Source organism: Rhinopithecus roxellana, chromosome 19, assembly GCF_007565055.1.
Source record: "Rhinopithecus roxellana isolate Shanxi Qingling chromosome 19, ASM756505v1, whole genome shotgun sequence".
NCBI classification, from domain to species: Eukaryota; Metazoa; Chordata; class Mammalia; order Primates; family Cercopithecidae; genus Rhinopithecus; species Rhinopithecus roxellana.
In genome coordinates, this window is record NC_044567.1 from 53,156,047 (window position 1) to 53,179,846 (window position 23,800).

General features: G+C 45.6%; 1 protein-coding gene across 2 annotated transcripts in view; it reads left to right on the forward strand.

Annotated features, from left to right (window-relative positions):
* Window positions 1-23,800, forward strand: part of ANKFY1 (ankyrin repeat and FYVE domain containing 1) — a 99,343-nt gene that overhangs the window by 53,226 nt on the left and 22,317 nt on the right. For both annotated transcript variants that reach the window (XM_010382188.2, XM_030922818.1), the window contains exons 5-11: window positions 550-673; window positions 2,428-2,577; window positions 3,922-4,087; window positions 13,659-13,863; window positions 15,687-15,755; window positions 16,278-16,477; window positions 21,502-21,599. In XM_010382188.2, the coding sequence (XP_010380490.2) occupies window positions 550-673; window positions 2,428-2,577; window positions 3,922-4,087; window positions 13,659-13,863; window positions 15,687-15,755; window positions 16,278-16,477; window positions 21,502-21,599 (1,012 nt within the window). The remainder of the gene's footprint in view (window positions 1-549; window positions 674-2,427; window positions 2,578-3,921; window positions 4,088-13,658; window positions 13,864-15,686; window positions 15,756-16,277; window positions 16,478-21,501; window positions 21,600-23,800) is intronic.

Below are 23,800 nucleotides of genomic sequence, written 5' to 3' on the forward strand. Positions count from 1 at the left end.
GATCTGCCCACCTCGGCCTCCCAAAGTGCTGGGATTACAGGTGTGAGCCACTGCACCAGCAGGGAGAGCTTTTAAGGAGGTGTTAATTATTGAAGCATAGAGCCTCGTATTTGAAACTATTTCTAAGCCACACTGTTTGCATAATACAGTTGTGCTAGTGGGAACTAAAGCAGTGTTCCATACAATTAAATTTTCTTTGAAGGACAGAGGTTGATCCATTTTGTGCTTGATTCGACAGTTACCTGTCTATGTGATCAGCGAGTGTCATGTGTGTATTGTTAAGGCAGTTGGGGTATTATGCTTAATAAGTTTATTTGCAGGTTATTTTGATTCTGACCAGAACTGAGCAATGAAATATTATAATGAAATTCTAGTACTTTTTAAATATGGGAGACCAACTGTAATTTATTCATAACTACTTAGCTTACTCTTACCCCATAGTGTTATTAATAGGACGTAGCCAGCCAGTACACAGATGATCGCTTTGGTTTGTTCATTTGTGAATATATTTGTCCAGTAATACTGCTCATCATGAATACTCTCTTACAGATGTGAGAAGGGTGTTATGTCTCTAGTGAATGTCAGGAACTGTATTCGCTTCTACCAAACGGCGGAGGAGCTGAATGCCAGCACGCTGATGAACTACTGTGCAGAAATTATTGCAAGTCATTGGGTGAGTGAGAGGGTGAGGGTGTCGACAGAGCTCTCTAGCTGGCAGTCAAGAGACCGTGGCTTGGGACCTGGTTCCATGGAAAGTGACCTCTCTGGCACCTAGTTTTCTCTTGTTACACAATTGAAGAATAAATAGTTTGATTAGATGATCTGTGAGACTCTTTTCAACTCAAATTCTGATAGTTCTGTGATTTCAGAGCAGAAGGACAAAAGATAGCTCAGGTCTGGCCGGGCGCGGTGGCTTACGCCTGCAATCCCAACACTTTGGGAGGCTGAGGCGGGTGGACCACTTGAGATCAGGAGTTCGAGACCAGCCTGGCCAACATGGTAAAACCCCACCTCTACTAAAAATGCATAAATTAGCCGGGCTCAGTGGTGCGTGCCTGTAGTCCTAGCTACTCAGGAGGCTGTGGCAGGAGAATCGTATAAACCCGGGAGGTGGAGGTTGCAGTGAGCTGAGATGGTGCCACTGCACTCCAGCCTGGGTGACAGAGCGAGACTCCGTCTCCTACCCCCGCAAAAAAGATAGCTCAGGTCCAGAAACAGTCTTGAAAGCATCGCCTGCCTTCACCCTCCATCTGTGGAAGCTGCTGATGAGCTGCAGGAATAGGGTGTGGCTCCGTGGCCAGCAGACCCCACAGTTTTAGCAGCACGGTTTCTGAGCTTGCCCTTGTTCTCCTCATCAGGTGGAGAGCATCTTTAAATTTAGATTTCCCTTTCTTAGGTTGTTTCATCATAAAGAACAGTGTTTACATTTTTTATTTTTATTTGTTTTTGAGATGAGTTTCACTCTTGTTGCCCAGGCTGGAGTGCAGTGGCACCATCTCAGCTCACTGCAACCTCCACCTCCAGGGTGCAAGTGATTCTCCTGCCTCGGCCTCCTGAGTAGCTGGGATCACAGGCGTGCGGCACCTCGCCCGGCCAATTTTTGTATTTTTAGTAGAGATGGGGTTTCACCATGTTGGTCAGGCTGGTCTCAAACTCCCAACCTCAGGTGATCCACCCACCTCGGCCTCCCAAAGTGCTGGGATTACAGATGTGAGCCACTGCGCCTGGCCAGTGGTTCACATTTTTTTGTTGTTGTTTGCAGTCTTAAAAAATTAGGGCTGGTGCTACCTTTTACAAATTAGTTTCTGCGAATTGTTTGCTATTCAACAACATCATAGGAAAAGCCTTAGAGTTTCAGAAAAGGTAACTAGAAGAGCTGGATTTTAAGGAATTGAAACCGAGTTGGTAACCTTTCTGTTAAAATATGTAGAAATATAGAGATTTGCGATAATAGGGACCAGCTGTGACTCAGTGGAGTGACTTGCTTGTGGAAGTTGGAATTGATTGATTTTCTAACTGCCGTCTTTCGGGGGGTGGGAAGAGGACTCCCTCCTCTCAGGTGAGGCCCCCTCGGGGCGCATTCCAGTTAGAGGTAAGCGTGGCTTGGCTTTGCCACCTCACTGGGAGGCACAGTAGTGCCAGGGGAAAGAGTGAGGCTCAGAACGTCAGCCTTCTGGTTCCCCAGCCATTTAAGGACTGTCTGAACTAGAGCAAGTTATCTAATCTCTTTATGCCTTACTTTTTTCTTCTGTAAAATCAGGATGATCAAGTGCTTACCTCATTGGGTTTTGGGGAGAAGTAAATGAGTTGGGAAACGTTAGGCCCTTAAAGTAGGGCCTGACTGACGCGTTTTAAGGGCGTACTAAATGGTAGTTGTGTGTATTGCTTTGTATCTGTTCTGCTTTTTACTGTGTTGTGAATTGTTAGGATGACCTGAGAAAGGAGGATTTCAGTAGCATGAGTGCTCAGTTGTTATACAAAATGATCAAATCCAAGACGGAGTACCCGTTACATAAAGCTATCAAAGTGGAGAGAGAAGACGTGGTCTTCCTTTATCTGATTGAAATGGATTCCCAGGTACTGTAGCCACCTTTCCTGTTCTTCATTTCCCGGAACTCTAACGCACTTGTCTTTCTCCAGGCTGCTGCTCGCTTCTTCCGAGCCGTCACTGGCACAGTCCTTAATGTACGGATTTCTACTAAATAGTTTGTTCAAGGCTATCTGAGCTTTTTCTAACATGTTTCTCAAAATTCTTCCAGCCTTAGCCCATTGCCTAATTTAAAAACCTCTTATATGCTTTTAGGTAGTTTTTTTTTTTTTTTTTTTTTTAAACGCTTCTTAACTTGCAGGTGCCAAAATCTGTATTAGTTTACTTTTGCTGCTATAATAAATTACCATAAACTTAATGACTTAAAACAACACAAATGTATTGCCTTACAGTTTTGTGGGTTGGAAGTCCAGGACAGGAATCACTGGCCCAAAATCAAGGTGTCAGCAGGCTATGCTTCTTTCCAGAGACTCAAGGAGAATCCATTTCCTACTCATTTGGGTTTTTGGCAAAATTCAGATTCTTGCACTTACAGGATCGAGGTCCCCATTTTTCTTGCCGGCTGTCAACTGAGGGCCATTCCCACCTTTTAGAGCCCGCCACACATTCCCTAGCTCATAGCCCTTAGCTCATAGTCCCCGGCTTTTGTCTTAAAAGCCAGCAGTGGTGGGTCAGGTGCTTCTCATGTCACATCTCTCTGACTTGTTCTTCTGGTTCCCTTTTTCACTTTGAAGGATGTGTGTGGTTAGATAGATCGGGCCTCCTGGATAATCTGGGATACTCTCCTCATCCCAAGGTCCTTAATCATATCCTCAAAGCGCCTTTTGCCGTGTAATGTGACATGTTTACAGGTTCTGGGGATTCAGACATGTCCATCTTTAGGGGGCTATAATTCTGCCCATCACATGACCTTGTAAGAAATGTAATGGCTCTTGACAGATGGGAATGAAGTATGTTTTATCCTGGGTGTCCAGTGTGTGGGGAGACATTAAACTGCTGGGAAAAATGAGATAAGCACGCCACCGCCTTTCATGGAAGCATTAGCTGTTCACCATAAAGCTCTCTGAACCTCTGCCTGGCACTTGTGCCCCACAGCATTCTGTCCACATTTTCCTGGGGGCCCTTACATCATCTCCCACATTGTTTATGTTTGCTCTGTGGTCCCCATTCATACAGTACTCCCTGAACACATGTACCCTGAGGAAGCCTGATAGAAGTTTATGAATGAAGTTGAATTTGGGCAGTAAGCAGTGTTGAAGTACTTAAATTTGACATTTGTATTAGCGATGATATTTAAGGGTCAAGGCGGGAGAAATGAAAATAGGTCGCATTCTTTACCCACTGGGCGCTAATTCACAAACATGTTCGTGTAGCTCCCTGGGAAGCTGAACGAAGCGGATCATAATGGAGATCTGGCATTAGATCTAGCCCTTTCACGACGACTGGAGAGTATTGCCACCACGCTGGTTAGTCACAAAGCTGACGTGGACATGGTGGACAAGAATGGCTGGAGCTTGTTACACAAAGGAATCCAAAGAGGTAGGAAGAAGTATATTTTATATTTTTCCCTGCAGGCAGTTTTATTTTTATCCAAGTCATTTTTGAAGACTTTCTCACCTTGTTCCCACAATTCTCAAAGGCTTCTCTAGTCTGTACTCACAGGGTACATGATTGAGAATTTGATCACTGGGTCAGAGGAAGCACTCAAGAGCTGTTCCCTGCACCTCGTTGGTTTGGCTGTTCCCAGTGCCAACAGGGCCCCGGGAGGAAAGGCTACAAAGGCAGTACTTCGTGTGAAGAAGCACCTTTACCTGTGAGCACTTACGTGTTTGCTTGTTCAGTGGGTCACTTGCTCCAGGAATTGTGCTAGGAAGGTTTTGCTTTTGTACCCTACCACAGATATGAGGATAGTAGCAAAACCATAAATGTTTAAACATATTCTTAGATTCGGGGTGTTCACTTTAACAGGCTAGACCTCTATTATGATAAATTGATAAAGTGTCATTGCGTTCTAGCAAAATTATTTGAAATTGTAGCTATATTTTGAATGCATTGTTAGTAGTTGGAAGAATATAGAAATGATAGACTTGAGAACAAAACATCTTTTTCTCTTTCTTTTTTTTTTTTTTTTTTTTTTTTTTGAGACGGAGTCTCGCTCTGTCGCCCGTGCTGGAGTGCAGTGGCGCGATCTCGGCTCACAGAAAGCTCCGCCTCCCAGGTTCACACTGTTCTCCTGCCTCCGCCTCCCGAGTAGCTGGGACTACAGGCGCCCGCCACCACGCCTGGCTAATTTTTTTTTTTTTTTTTAGTAGAGACGAAGTTTCACCGTGTTAGTCAGGATGGTCTCGATCTGACCTTGCGATCCACCCGCCTCAGCCTCCCAAAGTGCTGGGAGTACAGGTGTGAGCCACCGCGCCCGGCCGAGAACAAAACATTTTAATCTTAATGAATTGTCAAAGAAAAAACAATACTGGTTTTTTTGTTTATTTTTTTCCATAGTCTTTTTTTGTTGTTGTTGTTGAGACGGAGTCTCGCTCTGTCGCCCAGGCTGGAGTGCAGTGGCCGGATCTCAGCTCACTGCAAGCTCCGCCTCCCGGGTTTACGCCATTCTCCTGCCTCAGCCTCCGGAGTAGCTGGGACTACAGGCGCCCGCCACCTCGCCCGGCTAGTTTTTTTTTTTTTTTTGTATTTTTAGTAGAGACGGGGTTTCACCGTGTTAGCCAGGATGGTCTCGATCTCCTGACCTCGTGATCCGCCCGTCTCGGCCTCCCAAAGTGCTGGGATTACAGGCTTGAGCCACCGCGCCCGGCCTTTTTCCATAGTCTTACTAATTCGTAAGTCCCAAGTGAATCCTGACTGATTTTGCTTTGCAATGGTCATTTTTGACAGAGTGAAATCTGTATAGAGGTAGAGTTCCAGTGAGGAATGAAAGCATTCCAAAGTGTCAAAGCGTTAGTTTTGTGGAGGGATGGTTGACTTGATTGAAGTACATTGCCATGGCCACTTTTTTGTTATTTACATGTACATATCAAAGAGAGAATTTACTCATTTCGCTCCATCTTAATCTATATTTTTCCCGTTTTGATGATGCGTTGTCATACCCTTATTGTCTATGCTACATTTTTGCCATTCACAAATTGCTCCTAGTTGGTGGAATGTAGTTACATCAAGATGTGGTCCTGTGCCAGCTTTGTCCTTTTTGGGCAAAGGTTTTAATACAAGTATCCTTATAAGCCATGTGTTGGAGTGCTGAGCTTGCTGGCTGGTAGAGAGGAAAATTTTGCTCATCACTGGGTAGGAAATGCTTCGAGTATGTCAGTGTCAAGAGCAGATGCATTTTCCCCAAGCACCATTATGTGCCGTGCAGAGCCAGCGAGTACTTAGCACTGAACATGATGCAATGGGGAATGGTTCTTTCCCACACTGTTTCGTGTCTTGAGATGTTTATTTTGGAAACAAATACCCTGTTACTAAAAAAAAAAAAAAAAAAAAAAAAAATCTGAGAATTTTCTTTCTTTCCTCCCAGGGAGTTAATTCTTATGTTTGATGATAAAACATCTTTGAGTTATTAAATATTTTGGTGATTGCTTAGCTACGAGAATTGCCAAGAATTAGTGATACATTTTTGATGTTTATTTTCAGATGATTTAATCCTCCACTCTGAGTTTATTAATTGCCTGCAAGTATGTGGATTACAGTGTGGGTATAATAAACGTGATTTTGCTAACTTTAGAGAGTGTCACATATTACGGTAGACAGAGCACTGGCTATCAAGCTTGTATTTACCAAGGTTTGAATCTCAGCTCATCTGTTTACTCTGTGGCCTTGGACAAGTCACATTCTGAGTCTTCCTTATCCATAAAGTGGGAATCACTTTTGCTTTATTGGTTTGTTCAGAGAATGCGAGGCAATGTTAGTGGTACACCCAGCATTGATTACCAGGGGACTGGCGGGGTCAACCCTGCCGTTCATCCCTTGCCCCTGCATTGGAAATGCCGTAACCAGGTCCAGTTCCTGTAGCAGTTTTTTTCACTTTAACTGTTAAGAGTGAAAGTCTTTAATATATGAGATTTCGGTTTAGTTCTGAGCATGCATTGGAATCTGTCAACAAAATAGTGATCATCCTAATAACCGAGTATAGCAGTCATTTTATCTAAAGAGTGGAACAGGCAGGCAGTGTCTCTGCGGGAGTCCACAGCGGGCACATGTTTGGCCGGAGAGAGGCCATCTCCTTGGATTAGCCTGATTTGAGCAAGAAGATGAGTCTTCACTTGATAAAAACAATTCTTCCTGAACTTTTTTACCTTAATAACCAACATCAGTCAGTGGATTTCTTTCTTCTTTTTTTTGAGACAGAGTTTCACTCCTGTCGCCCAAGCTGGAGTGCAGTGGCGCTATCTTGGCTCACTGCAACTTCCGCATCCCGGATTCAGGCGATTCTCCTGCCTCAGCCCCCTAAGTAGCTGGGATTATAGGCACCTGTCACCATGCCCGGTTAATTTTGAGTTTTTAGTAGAGATGGGGTTTCTCCACGTTGGTCAGGCTGGTCTCAAACCCGCAACCTTAGGTGATTCGCCCGCCGCGGCCTCCCAAAGTGCTGAGATTACAGGCATGAGCCACTGCGCCCAGATGATGGGTTTCTTAAGTAGGATGTTCCTGTTAATTATTTTTAGTAAATTTGAAAATGATGGCCGGGCGCGGTGGCTCAAGCCTGTAATCCCAGCACTTTGGGAGGCCGAGACGGGTGGATCGCGAGGTCAGGAGATCGAGACCATCCTGGCTAACACTGCGAAACCCCGTCTCTACTAAAAAATACAAAAAACTAGCCGGGCGAGTTGGCGGGTGCCTGTAGTCCCAGCTACTTGGGAGGCTGAGGCAGGAGAATGGCGTAAACCCGGGAGGCGGAGCTTGCAGTGAGCTGAGATCCGGCCACTGCACTCCAGCCTGGGCGACAGAGCGAGACTCCGTCTCAAAAAAAAAAAAAAAAAAAAAAAAAAGAAAATGATGCCGCCAACTGCAGCAGCATGAAATATGGCTTGTATTAATTGAATAATGAAGGCTACTGGCTGAATAGAACTGTCAAGAAGCTGCATTGAAAGAAATATTGTATATGGATTTTTTGAGTGTGAAGTTTTTTGTTAGGAATAGTTTTATGTGGACAGATTGTAATAGTCATGCCTCATTTACCTGGCAGTGTCAGTGAATGAGGTGATGAAGTAACTGAAACTTTTTTTTTTTTTTTTTTGAGACGGAGTCTCGCTCTGTCGCCCAGGCTGGAGTGCAGTGGCCAGATCTCAGCTCACTGCAAGCTCCGCCTCCCGGGTTTACGCCATTCTCCTGCCTCAGCCTCCCGAGTAGCTGGGACTACAGACGCCCGCCACCTCGCCCGGCTAGTTTTTTGTATTTTTTTAGTAGAGACGAGGTTTCACCGTGTTAGCCAGGATGGTCTCGATCTCCTGACCTCGTGATCCGCCCGTCTCGGCCTCCCAAAGTGCTGGGGTTACAGGCTTGAGCCACCGCGCCCGGCCGTAACTGAAACTTTTAAGCACTAGTTTTTGTTTTAACTGTTTCTGATGATTTAAAGTCTTTCTAAAATGTGTTAACCATTTTCTTACTGACAGAAACCTTATAAACGGTGCTTGTGACATTTTCTGTTCCCTCCCTTTGTTCTGCTCTTCTGATATCAGTTGTCCTTTTCCTTTATGTACCCTCTGGGCTGACTTTCTTTTAATGTAAAACTTGACTAATTTTCTACTTCTAGTAATTTCTAAATAGCTTCTTTGGGGTGAATATATTTATATATATGTATGATTATAAGTAAAAACTGTATATGTGGATCTTATTAATAAAATAAATCTGATCCAAAGTCTATAATTCTTCTAAGGGGACCTAAGGATTTAAGATACAAACATTTTTTTATCATGCTATCCATCTGAATCCGATCATTCATAGGTTTTCATATACCTGTGCAGTATTGCCCAGTTTATCTTCTGTATGTTTGGTGTATTACACATTTTTCGTTAACCTATCTTGTCTTAGCTTTACTGTGTATTTATCTCTCTCTCTCTCTTTTTTTTTTTTTTTTTTTTTTTTAAAGACAGAGTCTTGCTCTGTCGCCCAGGCTAGAGTGTAGTGCTGCAATCTCGGCTCACTGCAACCTCCGCCTCCTGGGTTCAAGTGATTCTCCTGCCTCAGTCTCCCTAGTAGCTGGGATTACAGGCATGTGCCACTACGCTTGGCTAATTTTTGTATTTTTGTAGAGATTGGGTTTACCATGTTGGCTAGGCCGGTCTCAAACTCCTGGCCTCAAGTGAACTGCCTGCCTCGGCCTACCAAAGTGCTGGGATTACAGTCAGGAGCCGCTGCGCCTGACCACTATGTGTTTGTGTCTTAGTTTGGAATATATTTTAAGCTTAAAGGTAATGAAACTACATTATCCCTTCTGCCCTGAGTATCTCATATTTTGGACCCTTCTCCCCTGAGTATCTCATATTTTGGGCTTTTCATTAAGGCCCATTGTCCTAATAATTCTAAAGTTTCTTTCTACTCCCAGAATGTAAGTGGCTGTCTCTAGGATATTTAGTTCTATGGCTAATATATTGTTGTCTTTACATATTTTCTCCTATACCAAATCCATGCAGAGTTTGTTCATGCTACAGAGTCGGGCCCTCTGTGTATATGTATAAATGGATAGCAAAGGCCTGACCTAGCCTAGCCCCCAGTATGCATGTTACCTGCTGCCTGCAGTGCTTTACTGCGTCTGTACTATAAAATCTAAGCTTTCCTTCTGCACCCCTTACCCCACCCAAAACGGGAGCAGAAGAATCAAAATATTTCAAGAGAAGGGACTTACTGGAAAATTGTTAAGTTACCTGAAGTCATAATTCTTTCAAATAAGAGCCTTTCTGATAAAGTAGAACCCAATAGCCCTAACCAGTCAGTCCATTTTCTTCCCAAACGTTTCCCCAGGGTCTGTTTTGTGTAAGACAGTGTGAATACCAAAAAAAAAAAAAACAATCAGGCATGGGCCAATCCAGCATCTGAGGAACGAGTCAGCGTCTGAGGCCTCCTGGCTGCCCCAGGGCCAGAACCTACATTCTGTAGCAAGATGGGCCCTCGGAGGAAAGCATAGAGCAGATGGGAAGTATTGGAAACCAGTCAGTCGACCTGGGTACAGTGGCTCACGCCTGTAATCCCAGCACTTTGGGTGGCCAAGGTGGGAGGATCACTTGAGGCCAGGAGTTTGAGTACAGCCTGGGCAACATAGTGAGACCTCATCTCTACAAGAAATATTTTAAAATGAGCCAGGCAGGGTGGCATGCGCCTGTACCCCTAGCTCCTTGGGAGGCTGAGGCAGGAGGATTGCTCGAAGCTGGGAGGCTGAGGCTGCAGTAAGCCATGATGGCACCACTGCATTCCAGCTTGACCAACAGAGTGAGACCCTATCTCAAAAAACCAAAAGCCAAAACAAAAGCAAATGATTTTCTAATCTCATACCCACTGAGAACCAGATGAAACCTGTATATTCAAATGAAAATGTGCACAGGAATACCGGCAACAGACTCAAGAGAGCTTTACCACTCCTGAAACTCCATTTTAGATGTTCAGACTGTAGATGTGTGGTCAAAGGAGATGAAATGATACCATAAGGTATGAAAAGAAAACTTCGGAAGAGAGAAAATCGTCTCAGGTTGTGATTCAAAGGGGTCTGCACTCAAAATTCTAACAATTAGGAACCAAAGTGTCCTGATGCAAAGACAAAAGCAGATCGACTATGGGAAGAACACCATTGCCTGCGGTCCATACCTTAAAGAAGTCCCAAGTTCGCCTCAACAGTCCAGCATTCATCCTGAGATCACCCACACGTTTAAGGAGTATAGTCAGCTCTCATGGGACCAGCAAATCCAACTCTGGGATGTTGTTCCGCATGTTGGGGATCATCCAGCTGAAGAAGGGTGTGATTTGCAAGAAATTCATCCTGTAGACCTTGGTGAAATGGAGACGGAATCTGCAGAAAGTACCTCTGAATCCAGGCTCTTGGGTTAACTTGCTATCACCCATCAGAGTTACACATGGGGACTTCAAGTTGCAAGTTGCAGATGAGTTTGATTTGGAAGATGTTTAACTGAACCCTTGAAAGACTTTCCAGGCCAGGCGCTGTGGCTCACACCTGTAATCCCAACACTTTGGGAGGCTGAGGTGGGCGGATTGCTTGAACCCAGGAGGTCAAGACCAGCTTGGGCAGCAGTAGCAAAACCCATCTCTACCAAAACCACAAGAAAGCTGAGTATGTTGGCGTACACCTGTAGTCCCAGCTACTCAGGACACTGAGCTGGGAGGATCCCCTGAGCCCTGCAAGTCGAGGCTGCAGTGAGCTGTGATGATGCCACCGCACTTCAGCTTGGGTGACAGAGTGAGACTGTGTCTCAAACAAAACAAAACAAAAAAATCCCCAAAACCCGAGTTTCCTGGTGTGAGCTCATGGGTGCCACCTGGAGGCTACTGAGAGCAATTGCTTTCCCCCAGGAAGGCGTGATGCCCCAAGCCTTGGTAACGGTTTCTGTTCCATGTGTAATGATGCTTTGCTATTCTTGCCTTACTTTCTTTTCTTTTTTTTTTTTTTTTGAGACGGAGTCTCGCTCTGTCGCCCAGGCTGGAGTGCAGTGGCCGGATCTCAGCTCACTGCAAGCTTCGCCTCCCAGGTTCACGCCATTCTCCTGCCTCAGCCTCCCGAGTAGCTGGGACTACAGGCGCCCGCCACCTCGCCCGGCTAGTTTTTTGTATTTTTAGTAGAGACGGGGTTTCACCGTGTGAGCCAGGATGGTCTCGATCTCCTGACCTGATGATCCGCCCATCTTGGCTTCCCAAAGTGCTGGGATTACAGGCTTGAGCCACTGCACCCGGCCGATAAATTTCATATATTTGTAGTGTGTTTGCATGTTTTAAATTTTAAATATAACTAAATCCAAGGAAGACTGAACTTTTAATCTTACAACAAATTTAATTGCTTAATCCTTGTCATCCTCCAAGTTAACTTGACAAGTATACTTTAACTGGTTTTTCACAAGTATTTTTAACACTAAATGGCCACTTGTCAGATTGCTTAGTTCTGAGCTTAACCATGTATTTGTAGAACCAATCTAGAGTCAATTTCTCTTTACTAGTGTCTGACAGTATTTTCACAAATGTATACTGTTAACATCTTCCTCTTAATTCTTGGCCTTTTGTCAACATGTCAAGGTAGTTTTTTTCACTTCTACAGAGCATAAATAGTCAAAGATGGTAAATGAAGCTATTAAAATTAATGGATTTTGGCCAGGCACAGTGGCTCATGCCTGTAATCCCAGCACTTTTGGGAGGCTGAGACAGGTGGATCCCTTCAGCCCACGGGTTGGAGACCAGCCTGGGCAACATGGTGATACCCCATCTCTACTAAAAATATAAAAAAATAAGCCAGGCATGGTGGCATACGTGCTTGTAGTCTCAGCTATTCAGGAGACTGAGGCAGGAGAATTCCCTGAGCCAAGCAGTTGAGTCTGCAGCGAGCCATAATCATGCCAGTGCACCAGCCTGGGTGACGGGAGTGAGACTTGGTCTCAAACAATAAGAAGAAGAATGGATTTTCTGTGAGTTATTCAACCTTTGTTGAGTCAGGATCTCTCTCTGTCACCAAGGCTAGAGTGCAACGGCACAGTCACGGCCCACTGCAGTCTCGGACTCTTGGGCTCAAGCGATACTCCCGCCTCGGGCTTCCAAAGCCTTGGGATGTTCCTCAGTGTTGATTTGATATCTGTAAATAGTCCTAGGTAGACTCTGTAATACCGCCAGAGTTAAGTCAGTGGAAGGGATTTAGAAAGAAATTTTGTTTCCACAACAAGGTTTTTTACCATGTGAAATTTTTGTAAATAGTAATGTGTTACTATGTAAATAGTAATGTGTTGATACTCTGTTCAAATGTTTCATTGTAAACTTCTTGTTAAGTCAGTTAAGTGTATATAATGAAATTATAAAACTAAAAAGAGACAGGGTGCAGTGGCTCACATCTGTAATCCCGGCACTTTGGGAGGCTGAGACAGGTGGTTTGCCTGAGCTCAGGAGTTTGAGACCACCCTTTACATCATGGTGAAACCCCGTTCCTACTAAAATACAAAACATTAGCCAGGTGTGGTGGCACATGCCTATAGTCCCAGCTACTTGGGAGGCTGAGACGTGAGAATTGCTTCAACTTCGGAAGCGGAAGTTGCAGTGAGCTGAGATTGTGCCACTGCACTCCAGCAAGGCTCTGTCTGGAAAAAAAAAAAAAAATCTAAAAAGAAAAGAAATTTTATAATAATAAAACAGACTTGGGATTACTCTGAGTAGAACCTCAATGCAAGAACAGCAGAATGGGGGTAGTGTTGCTTAGTTAGGTACAAGCTGTGGTCAGGAAATGAGAAAGAGAGAGGGAGAGAGAGAAATTGTGTGGGGAGGGATCCTGGAAATCCTTTTGAGAGATGACCAGAAGAGGCCTTTGAAGAATAGAAGCCTAGTATTCTTTTTTTTTGAGATGGAGTTTTGCTCTTGTTGCCCAGGCTGAAGTGCAATAGTGCGGTCTCAGCTCACTGCAACCTCCGCCCACTGGGTTCAAGCAAATCTCGTGTCTCAGCCTCCCGAGTAGCTGGGATTACAGGCAGGCACCACCACGCCTGGCTAATTTTGTATTTGTAGTAGAGACGGGGTTTCTCTATGTTGGTCAGGCTGGCCTCGAACTCCCGACCTCAGGTGATCTGCCCGCCTTGGCCTCCCAAAGCGCTGGGACTACAGGCTTGAGCCACCACGCCTGGCCCAGCCTAGTATTCTCAAACAGTGAAAGGATACTGAGGTGAGGAGGCACGACAAGTGATAACAGGTAACCAAAAATTGAGCACAGCCTTTTGAATTCGTCTGTAACTCCATGATCTCAATGATGAGTTTCCACTTACAGATGCCCCAAGAAGTTCCTTCAGACACATCTAGTTATTGCTCTTTTGTCTGCAGTCACTTTCTGCTGCCTCTTGAGGAAGCACTGGCCAGAATACTTTGCCCTGAGTGTTGTCATGTGTTACTGTTTCTTCTATTATTTCTTTTCAAGGAGATCTCTTTGCTGCCACTTTCCTCATTAAGAATGGGGCCTTGGTCAATGCCGCTACACTGGGTGCCCAGGAGACGCCATTGCACCTCGTGGCCTTGTACAGTTCAAAGAAACACTCAGCAGATGTGATGTCTGAGATGGCGCAGATTGCAGAGGACCTTCTGCAGGCTGGTGCCAACCCCAACATGCAGGACAGCAAGGGGAGGTAAGCTGGGGAGCAGACACTGTGCCCTTAGCACTGTTCTCAGCTTATCTTACGGTAGCAGGTCATTGGCCTACGGGGAGTTCATGTTCTTTAGTTTGGCATTATTCAGTCTGATTTGTATTAAAGTCACAGACATTGATGTATAGTAGTAGTGTCACTACTAAAACCAGAGGCATTTGGGGAAAACATTTCCGTCCTGGGTAACTGAAGTCATCGAGGGTTTTTTTTTTTGTTGTTGTTTGTTTGTTTTTAATTGTGTCAGCATCTCACTCTGTCGCCCAGGCTGGAGTGCAGTGGTGTGATCTTGGCTCACTGTAGCCTCCACCTCCTGGGCACAGGTGATCCTCCCACCTCAGCCTCCTGAGTAGGTGGGACTACAGGCACGCACCGCCCCACCTGGCTGATTGTTGTATTTTGGTGGAGACAGGGTTTTGCCATATTGTCCAGGCTGGCATCAAACTCCTGGGCTCAAGCAATCTTCCCACCTCGTTCTCCCAGAGTGCTGGGATTACAGGCGTGCGCCAGTCTTCGAGCTTTTAAGCAATTTGTATCTTCATATTTGAAGGAACCAGAGTGGTCATCTAGTCCAGGGCCTCCAAGGGAACCTTGTAGCGTTTCTTAGAGTTTAAACTATCCAAGTGTGAAGAACTATCCAAGCAACCAGACAATCTGTTTTATTTCTGTGAGGTCTAATTGTTAGAAAATTCTAATTGTTAAACCCAATTTTACCTTCTTGTAAACACTCCCACTTTATCTGCACCGCTTGCTACCTTTGTTCATAGCACAGCCCTTTGCATATTTAACAATAATTACTGTGTTCATTTTGCCTATTTCCAGAAATACTTAGTTGGGGATTCCTTGTGGTTTAGGATCTAGGAAAAGGCTGCTTGTCTTGGGACAGTGGTGTGAGGCTGTGAAGGACGGTTAAGTCACCTGAATCACTGACCACAGTTGGGACCTGCTTGTCCTTACAACAACTCAGTATTTTATACCTTTGAAAACCCTCTCAAAAAAAGAAAAGATTTTTTGTAAAGTTTGGTTGTCAGATAGGAAAATGGACTTGTGTGATAGGGAAGGTACACAAATAAGATGTAGCTTCATGAAATCTCAATATCATGTGATAATTACCTTATTTCCTAAAATAATTGCATCCATGTCCCTGCTGTTGATTCTTTTATTTTTTTCCTCCAACAGCAGTAAACTTGCAGTGTGTGTATGTGTGTGTGTGTGTGTGTGTGTGTGTGTGTGTGTGGGGTAGGTGCAGCCTTGGGCCCTGACTCACAGTGTGTGTGTGTGTGTGTGTGTGTGTGTGTGTGTGTGTGTGTGGTAGTTCCACAGTGCCAGTCTCCTGCAGGGCTCCTGAGTGCTAAATGAAAGCAGTGAAAAGGGGTTAAATGCAGCTGTCATCAGTTCTCTCCTGTTGCTGTGCTGAGTGTGTTTGAGAAGAACAGAAAATTATGGGGCAAAGTTTCTTTTCCGAATTGACGGAGAATAGATGAGGGAAAATCTGCACACCTGTGGCAGAAACCGCTGTTTTTGAGAAAATCATGTCTATACCTCCAGGAGGGGGTCGGGATTGAGTTGGGGAGTGTTTGAGATGGCTTCCTTGAGCTGCTGCTTGTCCATTTTGGCCACTGAATAACGGTCACATATAAGCAGATCCGTTTTCAGGTTTTGATCCTGGGTCATGGTTTTAGAAGCCTTGTAGAAATGTGGAATTTCTTGTGGTCGGGGACTCTGCCTGGGATTCGGGGTGCCTCTTGCCGTGAGTCGTCCTGGACAGGCCTGTCCTGAATTGACCCTTCTTCTTTTTGGTCCTGCAGGACTCCTTTGCACGTGTCCATCATGGCCAGGAATGAACATGTGTTCAGTCAGCTGCTGCAGTGCAAACAGTACGTAGGGAGACATGCACAAGTGAGAAGATGGGTGTGAGGGGTGTGAGTGGAAAATCATTCTTCTTTTTTTTTGAGACGGAGTCTCGCTCTGTCGCCCGGGCTGGGGTGCAGTGGCCGGATCTCAGCTCACTGCAAGCTCCGCCTCCCGGGTTCACGCCATTCTCCTGCGTCAGCCTCCCGAGTAGCTGGGACTACAGGCACCCGCCACCTCGCCCGGCTAGTTTTTTGTATTTTTTAGTAGAGACGGGATTTCACCGTGTGAACCAGGATGGTCTCGATCTCCCGACCTCGTGATCCGCCCGTCTCGGCCTCCCAAAGTGCTGGGATTACAGGCGTGAGCCACCGCGCCCGGCCAAAATCATTCTTCTTAAACACCTTTAGTGTCGCATATATTAAGAAGTTAAAGTGAGCTAAAAAATGTGTCGTTGAAAACGGATAAAGAGGAAGAACGAGGTCGTTGTCAGTCTAGAGTGTCTCAGAAAGATTGGAGGTGCTGTTGACGTTGCTTCTGCTTTTCAGACTGGATTTAGAACTCAAAGACCATGAGGGCAGCACGGCTCTGTGGCTCGCAGCGCAGCACATCACCGTGTCTTCTGACCAGTCCGTGAACCCCTTTGAAGATGTCCCCGTGGTAAATGGGACTTCATTTGATGAGAACAGCTTTGCAGCCAGACTCATCCAGCGCGGCAGCCGCACGGACGCACCTGACACAGCGACAGGTAAAGGACAGGCCACCCGAAGGGGCGACGTTGGGATCTGCAGGCGCTGGGAAATGGCCTGTAAATGCTTTCACCGCAGATTTAGAAATGGAACGGCATACTATGAGGATAATGATTTTGTACTTAATTTTAAATAGAGTAAAAGCCTGGGTTGTAATTTTTAAAAATCCTGTGCTTCAAACAATTGAGCAGCCATCAAGTCCCTGAAACTGAAACTTCCATTTGTTTAATGTGGTGACTCCCAGACTCTTTGGACTCAGCATTCCTTTGACCGTCTTAAAAATGGTACCAGAGAGCTTTTGTTTAGGTGGGTGATAACTTCAGGATTTACCATCTTAGACTACACTTTGAGAACCACTGTTTTAATGTATTTCCTCGATCTGACTAAATAAAATACAGGGATATTTTAGGGAGAAGGATTCCGTGTAATTCAGTATTGAGTACCAGCAAAAAATGTATAAAACATGGGTAGGTGTCACTCACAGGAAGAGTTGACCAAAAAAAAGAAAAAAAAAAAAGATGGACATTAAAACAGCCCTTTCCCTAAAGAAGTTAATAATTGAAGGTCGGCCAGGTGCGGTGGCTCACGCCTGTCATCCCAGCACTTTGGGAGGCTGAGGCAGGCAGATCACCTGAGGTCAGGAGTTCAAGACCAGCCTGGCCAACATGGTGAAACCCTGTCTCTACTAAAAATGCAAAAAGTAGCTGGGTGTGGTGGCAGGCGCCTGTAATCCCAGCTACTCAGGAGACTGAGGTAGGAGAGTTGCTTGAACCTGGGAGGTAGATGTTGCAGTGAGCCAAGATCGCGTCACTGCACTCCAGCCTGGGCAACAGAGCGAGACTGTCTCAAAAATCAATCAATCAATCAATAAAAAATAAAAAAATACTTAAAGGTCAAATGAAATCACCACTCTAGGTGATACAAAAGCTCAAGGCAGTGATACTACAGGACAGCTAATATAGGAAGAACTATAAGTGTTTTAGACTGAAGACTTCTGGAAATCAGATTGTTACTAATTCCTTTTAATTTACAAATATATTGGTTATTGCCTATAATTTTACTGATTACTAATTTAATCATATCAGAATTTGGCATATAAGGGATTGGTTCTTTGATACTTAAGAATCGAGTGGTGGCTCATGCCTGTACCCTGAGCTACTCAGGAGGCTGATGTGGGAGAACTGCTTGAGGCCAGGAGTTGGAGGCTGCGGTAAGCTATGATCACTCCACTGTGCTGCAGCCTGGGTGACAGAGCAATATCCTGTCTCTTAAAAAACAAACAAAAAACAGGCTTGAATAGAACTAGTTTTTTGGTTTTTTTTTTTGAGATGGAGTCTCGCTGGGTCGCCCTGGCTGGAGTGCAGTGGTGCGATCTTGGTTTCACTGCAAGCTCTGCCTCCTGGGTTCGTGCCATTCTCCTGCCTCAGCCTCCCCAGCAGTTGGGACTACAGGCGCATGCTGCCACACCCGGCTAATTTTTGTATTTTTAATAGAGACGGGGTTTCACTGTGTTAACCAGGATGGTCTCGATCTCCTGACCTTGTGATCCTCCCGCCTCGGCCTCCCAAAGTGCTGGGATTACAGGCGTGAGCCACCGCGCCCGGCCAGAACTAGTTTTTATAAAAGTCTGACGTGTGCTTGAAAATAATATGCATTCTTTAATTGTAGGATGCAGCATTCTCTATGTGCGTTAAATCAAGCTTGTTCATTATGCTGTTCAAATCTTACATATTCTTACTAACTTTTGGACTGCTTGATCTGTCCGTTTCTGAGAGGCATATTAAAATTTTTCATTGGTTTTGTCCATTTTTCTTGCTGGTTCTGTTAATTTTACATTATATACTTTGTTTTAATTGTCAAATCTAGACAGGCTCAGGATTGTTTTTTCTTTTTTTTTTTTTTTTTTTTTTTTTTTTTTTTTTTTTTTTTTGAGGCGGAGTCTTGCTCTGTCGCCCAGGCTGGAGTGCAGTGGCTGGATCTCAGCTCACTGCAAGCTCCGCCTCCCGGGTTCCCGCCATTCTCCTGCCTCAGCCTCCCAAGTAGCTGGGACTACAGGCGCCCGCCACCTCGCCCGGCTAGATTTTTGTATTTTTAGTAGAGACGGGGTTTCACCGTGTTAGCCAGGATGGTCTCGATCTCCTGACCTCGTGATCCGCCCGTCTCGGCCTCCCAAAGTGCTGGGATTACAGGCTTGAGCCACCGCGCCCGGCCAGGATTGTTTTTTCTATTGATATGTTTCATTTTTCATTTTACGTGTAATCTTACTCCACTAAGATTTTTTAATTTTTTTTTTAATTTATAAAGTTTTTAAAATTTTTAAATTTTTTTTTTTTAATTTTAAGGCTAGTCAGGTGAAGCAGTGGGAGCGAAGAACGAACAAAGAAATCTGTAACTGGTTTTGATGAGTTGTAAACACCACTGCAGTCGGACCAGCCAATTCGTCCACTCACTTTTTTTTGTTGTTGTTGTTTTGTTTTGTTTTGTTTTGTTTTGAGACAGAGTCTCGCTCTGTCGCCCGGGCTGGAGTGCAGTGGCCGGATCTCAGCTCACTGCAAGCTCCGCCTCCCGGGTTTACGCCATTCTCCTGCCTCAGCCTCCCGAGTAGCTGGGACTACAGGCGCCGCCACCTCGCCCGGCTGGTTTTTTGTATTTTTTAGTAGAGACGGGGTTTCACCGTGTTAGCCAGGATGGTCTCGATCTCCTGACCTCGTGATCCGCCCGTCTCGGCCTCCCAAAGTGCTGGGATTACAGGCTTGAGCCACCGCGCCCGGCCCGTCCACTAGCTTTTAACAGTTTAGTGATGTTTTCGCAATCACGGGTTATCTTTGTTCTGTTGGGAGGTATAGAGTTTAAGTCTTGAGTACAGGGGAATGACTGCAGGCGTGAACATGGGGCCCACATTCGGAGTCTCCAGATTAGAGCAGCCATCAACTAGGAGTCGGATAAGGAAAAACATGGTATGAAAGCAAAGTAGTACTTTGTCCCATTTCTTTTTGTTTGTTTGATTGTTTTGAGACAGAGTCTCACTCTGTCGTCCAGGCTGGAGTGCGGTGGGACTGTCTCGGCTCACTGAAACCTCTGGCTCCCGGGTTCAAGTGATTCTCCTGCCTCAGCCTCCCGAGTAGCTGAGATTACAGGCATGTGCCACCAGGCCTGGCACATTTTTACGTTTTTAGTAGAGACAGGGTTTCACCATGTTGGCCAAGCTGGTCTCGAACTCCTGACCTCAAATGATCCACCCACCTCAGACTCCCAAAGTTCTGGGATTACAGGCAATGAGCCACTGTGCCTTGCTGTCACAGTTCTTTATCTTGTTTTTAGTTCTGGTGTTTAGTTTATTTAGAATTTCAAATAGTAGGCCGGGCGCGGTGGCTCAAGCCTGTAATCCCAGCACTTTGGGAGGCCGAGACGGGCGGATCACGAGGTCAGGAGATCGAGACCATCCTGGCTAACACGGTGAAACCCCGTCTCTACTAAAAAATACAAAAAACTAGCCGGGCGAGGTGGCGGGCACCTGTAGTCCCAGCTACTCGGGAGGCTGAGGCAGGAGAATGGCGTAAACCCGGGAGGCGGAGCTTGCAGTGAGCTGAGATCCGGCCACTGCACTCCAGCCCGGGCGACAGAGCTAGACTCCATCTCAAAAAAAAAAAAAAAAAGAATTTAAAATAGTATAGCTATTGACATGAGAGAGTTTGTTCATTGTTGGAAATGGATTTTAAAAGTCTGAGAAACACTGTTTTAGGACTAAAACCGTTTAGAGAGAAAAAGAAGAAAAAAAACCTCATTTTTTTCTTTCCAAGGTTTTTATTTAGAAAAGAGTGACACTGCTAAGGAAAATATTTCTAAGCCAAGAACAAACATATTTAAAGCATTAGGAATAAAACTGAAGTGTTTATATTTAAGGGGCATTTTCTAATAGAACTTAAAATGTTTTCAAAATGGTCATCCAGCCAAGTGGTTTTCAGCCTGGCACAATCCTCCCTTTACTGCCTGAGAACATTTGTCAACATCTGTAGACATTTTTTTTTTTTTCTTTGAGACAGAGTCTTGTTCTGTTGTCCAGGCTGGAGAGCAGTGGTGCAATCTCAGCTCACTGCAACCTCTGTCTCCTGGGTTCAAGCGATTCCCATGTCTCAGCCTCCCAAGTAGCTGGGATTACAGGTGTGCACCACCAAGCCTGGCTAGTTTTGTATTTTTAGTAGAGACGGGTTTTCACCATGTTGGCCGGGCTGATCTCAAACCACTGGCACCAAGTGATCCGCCTGCCTCGGCCTCCGAAAGTGCTGGGATGATAGTTGTGAGTCACCACACGTGGCCAACATCTGTAGACATTTCTAATTGTCTTAAGTTCAGAGGATGCTGCTGAACGTTGTACCCACAACAAAGAATTTATCCTGTCCAAAATGTCAGTAGCACCACCATTGAGAAACCTTGCTCTAACCCAACCTCGGCAAGGAGACAGAAGTTCCCTGCAGTCCTGGGCAGTGGCCAGTGGGAATCCCATGGAAGAACTGGGTGTTCCAGCTGGGGCGTTCCCTAGGGTCTGTGTCCACACACACACAGTACCTATGTGGGTGCTCCAGCCTGGGGTGTTCTCTAGGGTCTGTGTCCACACACACAGTACCTATGTGGGTGCTCCAGCCTGGGGTGTTCTCTGGGGTCTGTGTCCACACACAGAGTACCTATGTGGATGCTCCAGCCTGGGGCGTTCCCTAGCCTCTGTCTCTGTGTCCACACAACAGTACCTATGTGGGTGTTCCAGCCTGGGGCGTTCCGCAGCCTCTGTGTCCACACACACAGTACCTATGTGGATGCTCCAGCCCGGGGCGTTCCCCAGCCTCTGTGTCCACATGCATCAAGTACCTTTGTGGACTTAAATGATACTTACTGTCTCGTGTGGACCTACTGTCTGGTGAGAGCTTGCCAGTCACAGGGGTGGTGGGAAGAGCAGGGTGTTGTGCATTGTGCAGCGTGACTGCATTTTGATGCAAACAGAAGAATCAGCATGCCGGTTTTCTTCTAGGAAACTGTTTACTACAGCGGGCAGCTGGAGCAGGAAACGAGGCAGCAGCTCTTTTCCTGGCAAGCAACGGTGCCCATGTCAACCACAGAAACAAGTGGGTAAGTGTGACAGGGCAGCTGGAGAAAATGGTGTTGATCCATGGAAGAAATGGCACTGGTGGATATGTAGGAAAAAGGGGAATAGGTGGTTTTTTTCCGTTTTTATCAGAATAATACATGCATATATGGTTAAAAAGCCAGAGTGAAACAAATTATGTTTCCTCAAATATTGGTTGATTGATTCATTTAGCAAAACCATTTCCTAAGCATTTGTTTAGGAAACAGTGCTTGTTCGGGGTATCAGGCCCTGAACTAGATACCATGGACTTTAATAGAGGTTAGCAAACGCATGCACAAACCTACCATTTGCTTGAGTTTTCCTATGTGGATTGTCTTTTATGAGTCTATATCGCATGCTAACAAGGTAGAATGTATGGTGTTATGAATACAAGTGTTACCTTTGGGGTTGGACGTTACCGAGTTTTACCAGCTTTCCCATTTCCTCCCTATGCAGTATTTTTTTTTTTTTTTTTTTTGAGACAGAGTTTTACTCTCGTTGCCCAGGGCGGAGTGCAATGGTGCAGTGTCACCGCACCACAACCTCCGCCTCCCAGGTTCAAGCAATTCTCCTGCCTCAGTCTCCAGAATAGCTGGGATTACAGGGATGCACCATCATGCCCAGCTAATGTTGTGGGGTTTTTTTTTGGTTTGTTTTTGTTTTTTTCTTTTCAGTAGAGACGGGGTTTCCCCATGTTGGTCAGGCTGGTCTCGAACTCCCAACCTCAGGTGATTTGCCCACCTCAGCCTCCCAAAGTGCTGGGATTACAGGCATGAGCCACCACGCCCAGGTCTGTGCGGTCTTAATTTTAGTTTCCTCATCTATAAAATGAGGTTAATACTGATTTCATAGGGTGTGGTTGAGATGAAAGTAAATGATATCATTAAGTGCTTATTAGCATAATATCTGAGACATTAGGTACTATTTGGTAGTTATTTTTACTTAATTATTTTCAGACCTGGAGGATGTGCTTGTCTTCAAGATCACATTTATTTTACGGTCACTTTGTGCTAGCAGCTTTAAGGCTATTATCCCTTTTAATTTTCACAGTGGACCCGGAAGCAGCATGTATTATTAGGATTGAAGAAGCCGTTCCCACGTCAGTCAGTTCTTTATTTTGGAGTCAAGGACCTTGAGGTCCTGAGAGGTTAAGTGGCTTATAAATAATACCTATGTGGATGCTCCAGCCCGGGGCGTTCCCCAGCCTCTGTCCACACACACGGTACCTATGTGGGTGCTCATTATAAATAATGAGGTGTCCGCATTAAGACTCTGGCACAAGGCTGTCTAGTTGCATACTGTCTTGACAGCACTGGGCAAGGCAGTAAACAGTGAGCTTGGTATCTGAGCCAGACCAGCATATCTTGGTACAGGAGAGAGGGCAGTGCCATCCTTTCGAAATACTGCTGACTCCACTGTGTCTGCACACCGCCAGCTCTCCAGCCAGAGTGACGGCATGGCCCAGCGCCCACTGCTGCTTTTTCTGGGCTCACCATCGCAGCATCTCATGCCCTCTCACCTTCTCCATGCCTCTGCTCTTGCCATTGTGTGTCACTCTCTCTTTCTTTTCCTCCTGCATCATTAGCTTTGCCCATTATTCGTTTCTAATAGCATAAAGACTGCTCTACTCTCTCCTAACTTAAAGTCCTCTGCCGGGCACGGTGGCTCACACATGTAATCCCAGCACTTTGGGAGGCTGAGGCAGGCGGATCATCTGGGGTCAGGAGTTCGAGACCAGCCTGGCCAACATGGTGAGACCCCGTCTCTACTAAAAATACAGAAATTAGCTGGGCGTGGTGGCGGGGGCCTGTAGTCCCAGCTGCTCGGGAGGCTGAGGCAGAAGAATCCTTGAACCTGGGAGGCGGAGGTTACAGTGAGTGGAGACCACGCCGTTGCACTGCAGCCTGGGCAAAAGAGTGAGATTTTGTGTTGGAAAACAAAAAACAAACAAAAAAAAACCTCCCTTAGGCCCACATTGTCTACCCGCTGTTGCTCCTTCTCTGAATACCCTTCATAGCAAAACTAGGTCAAACCCAAACTGTAGAGACACGGGAGGCCTGACGTGAAAGCCGTGGAGAGCAGCGCCGCAGAAGTGCCTGGAACACTGGCTTCCGGTGTGTGGGCTTCATCCTGTGGGGACAGAAGAGCCACTGGAGGGTTTTGGGCAGACAAGTAGTATGATTCTTCTGGAGCTGAGAAAACT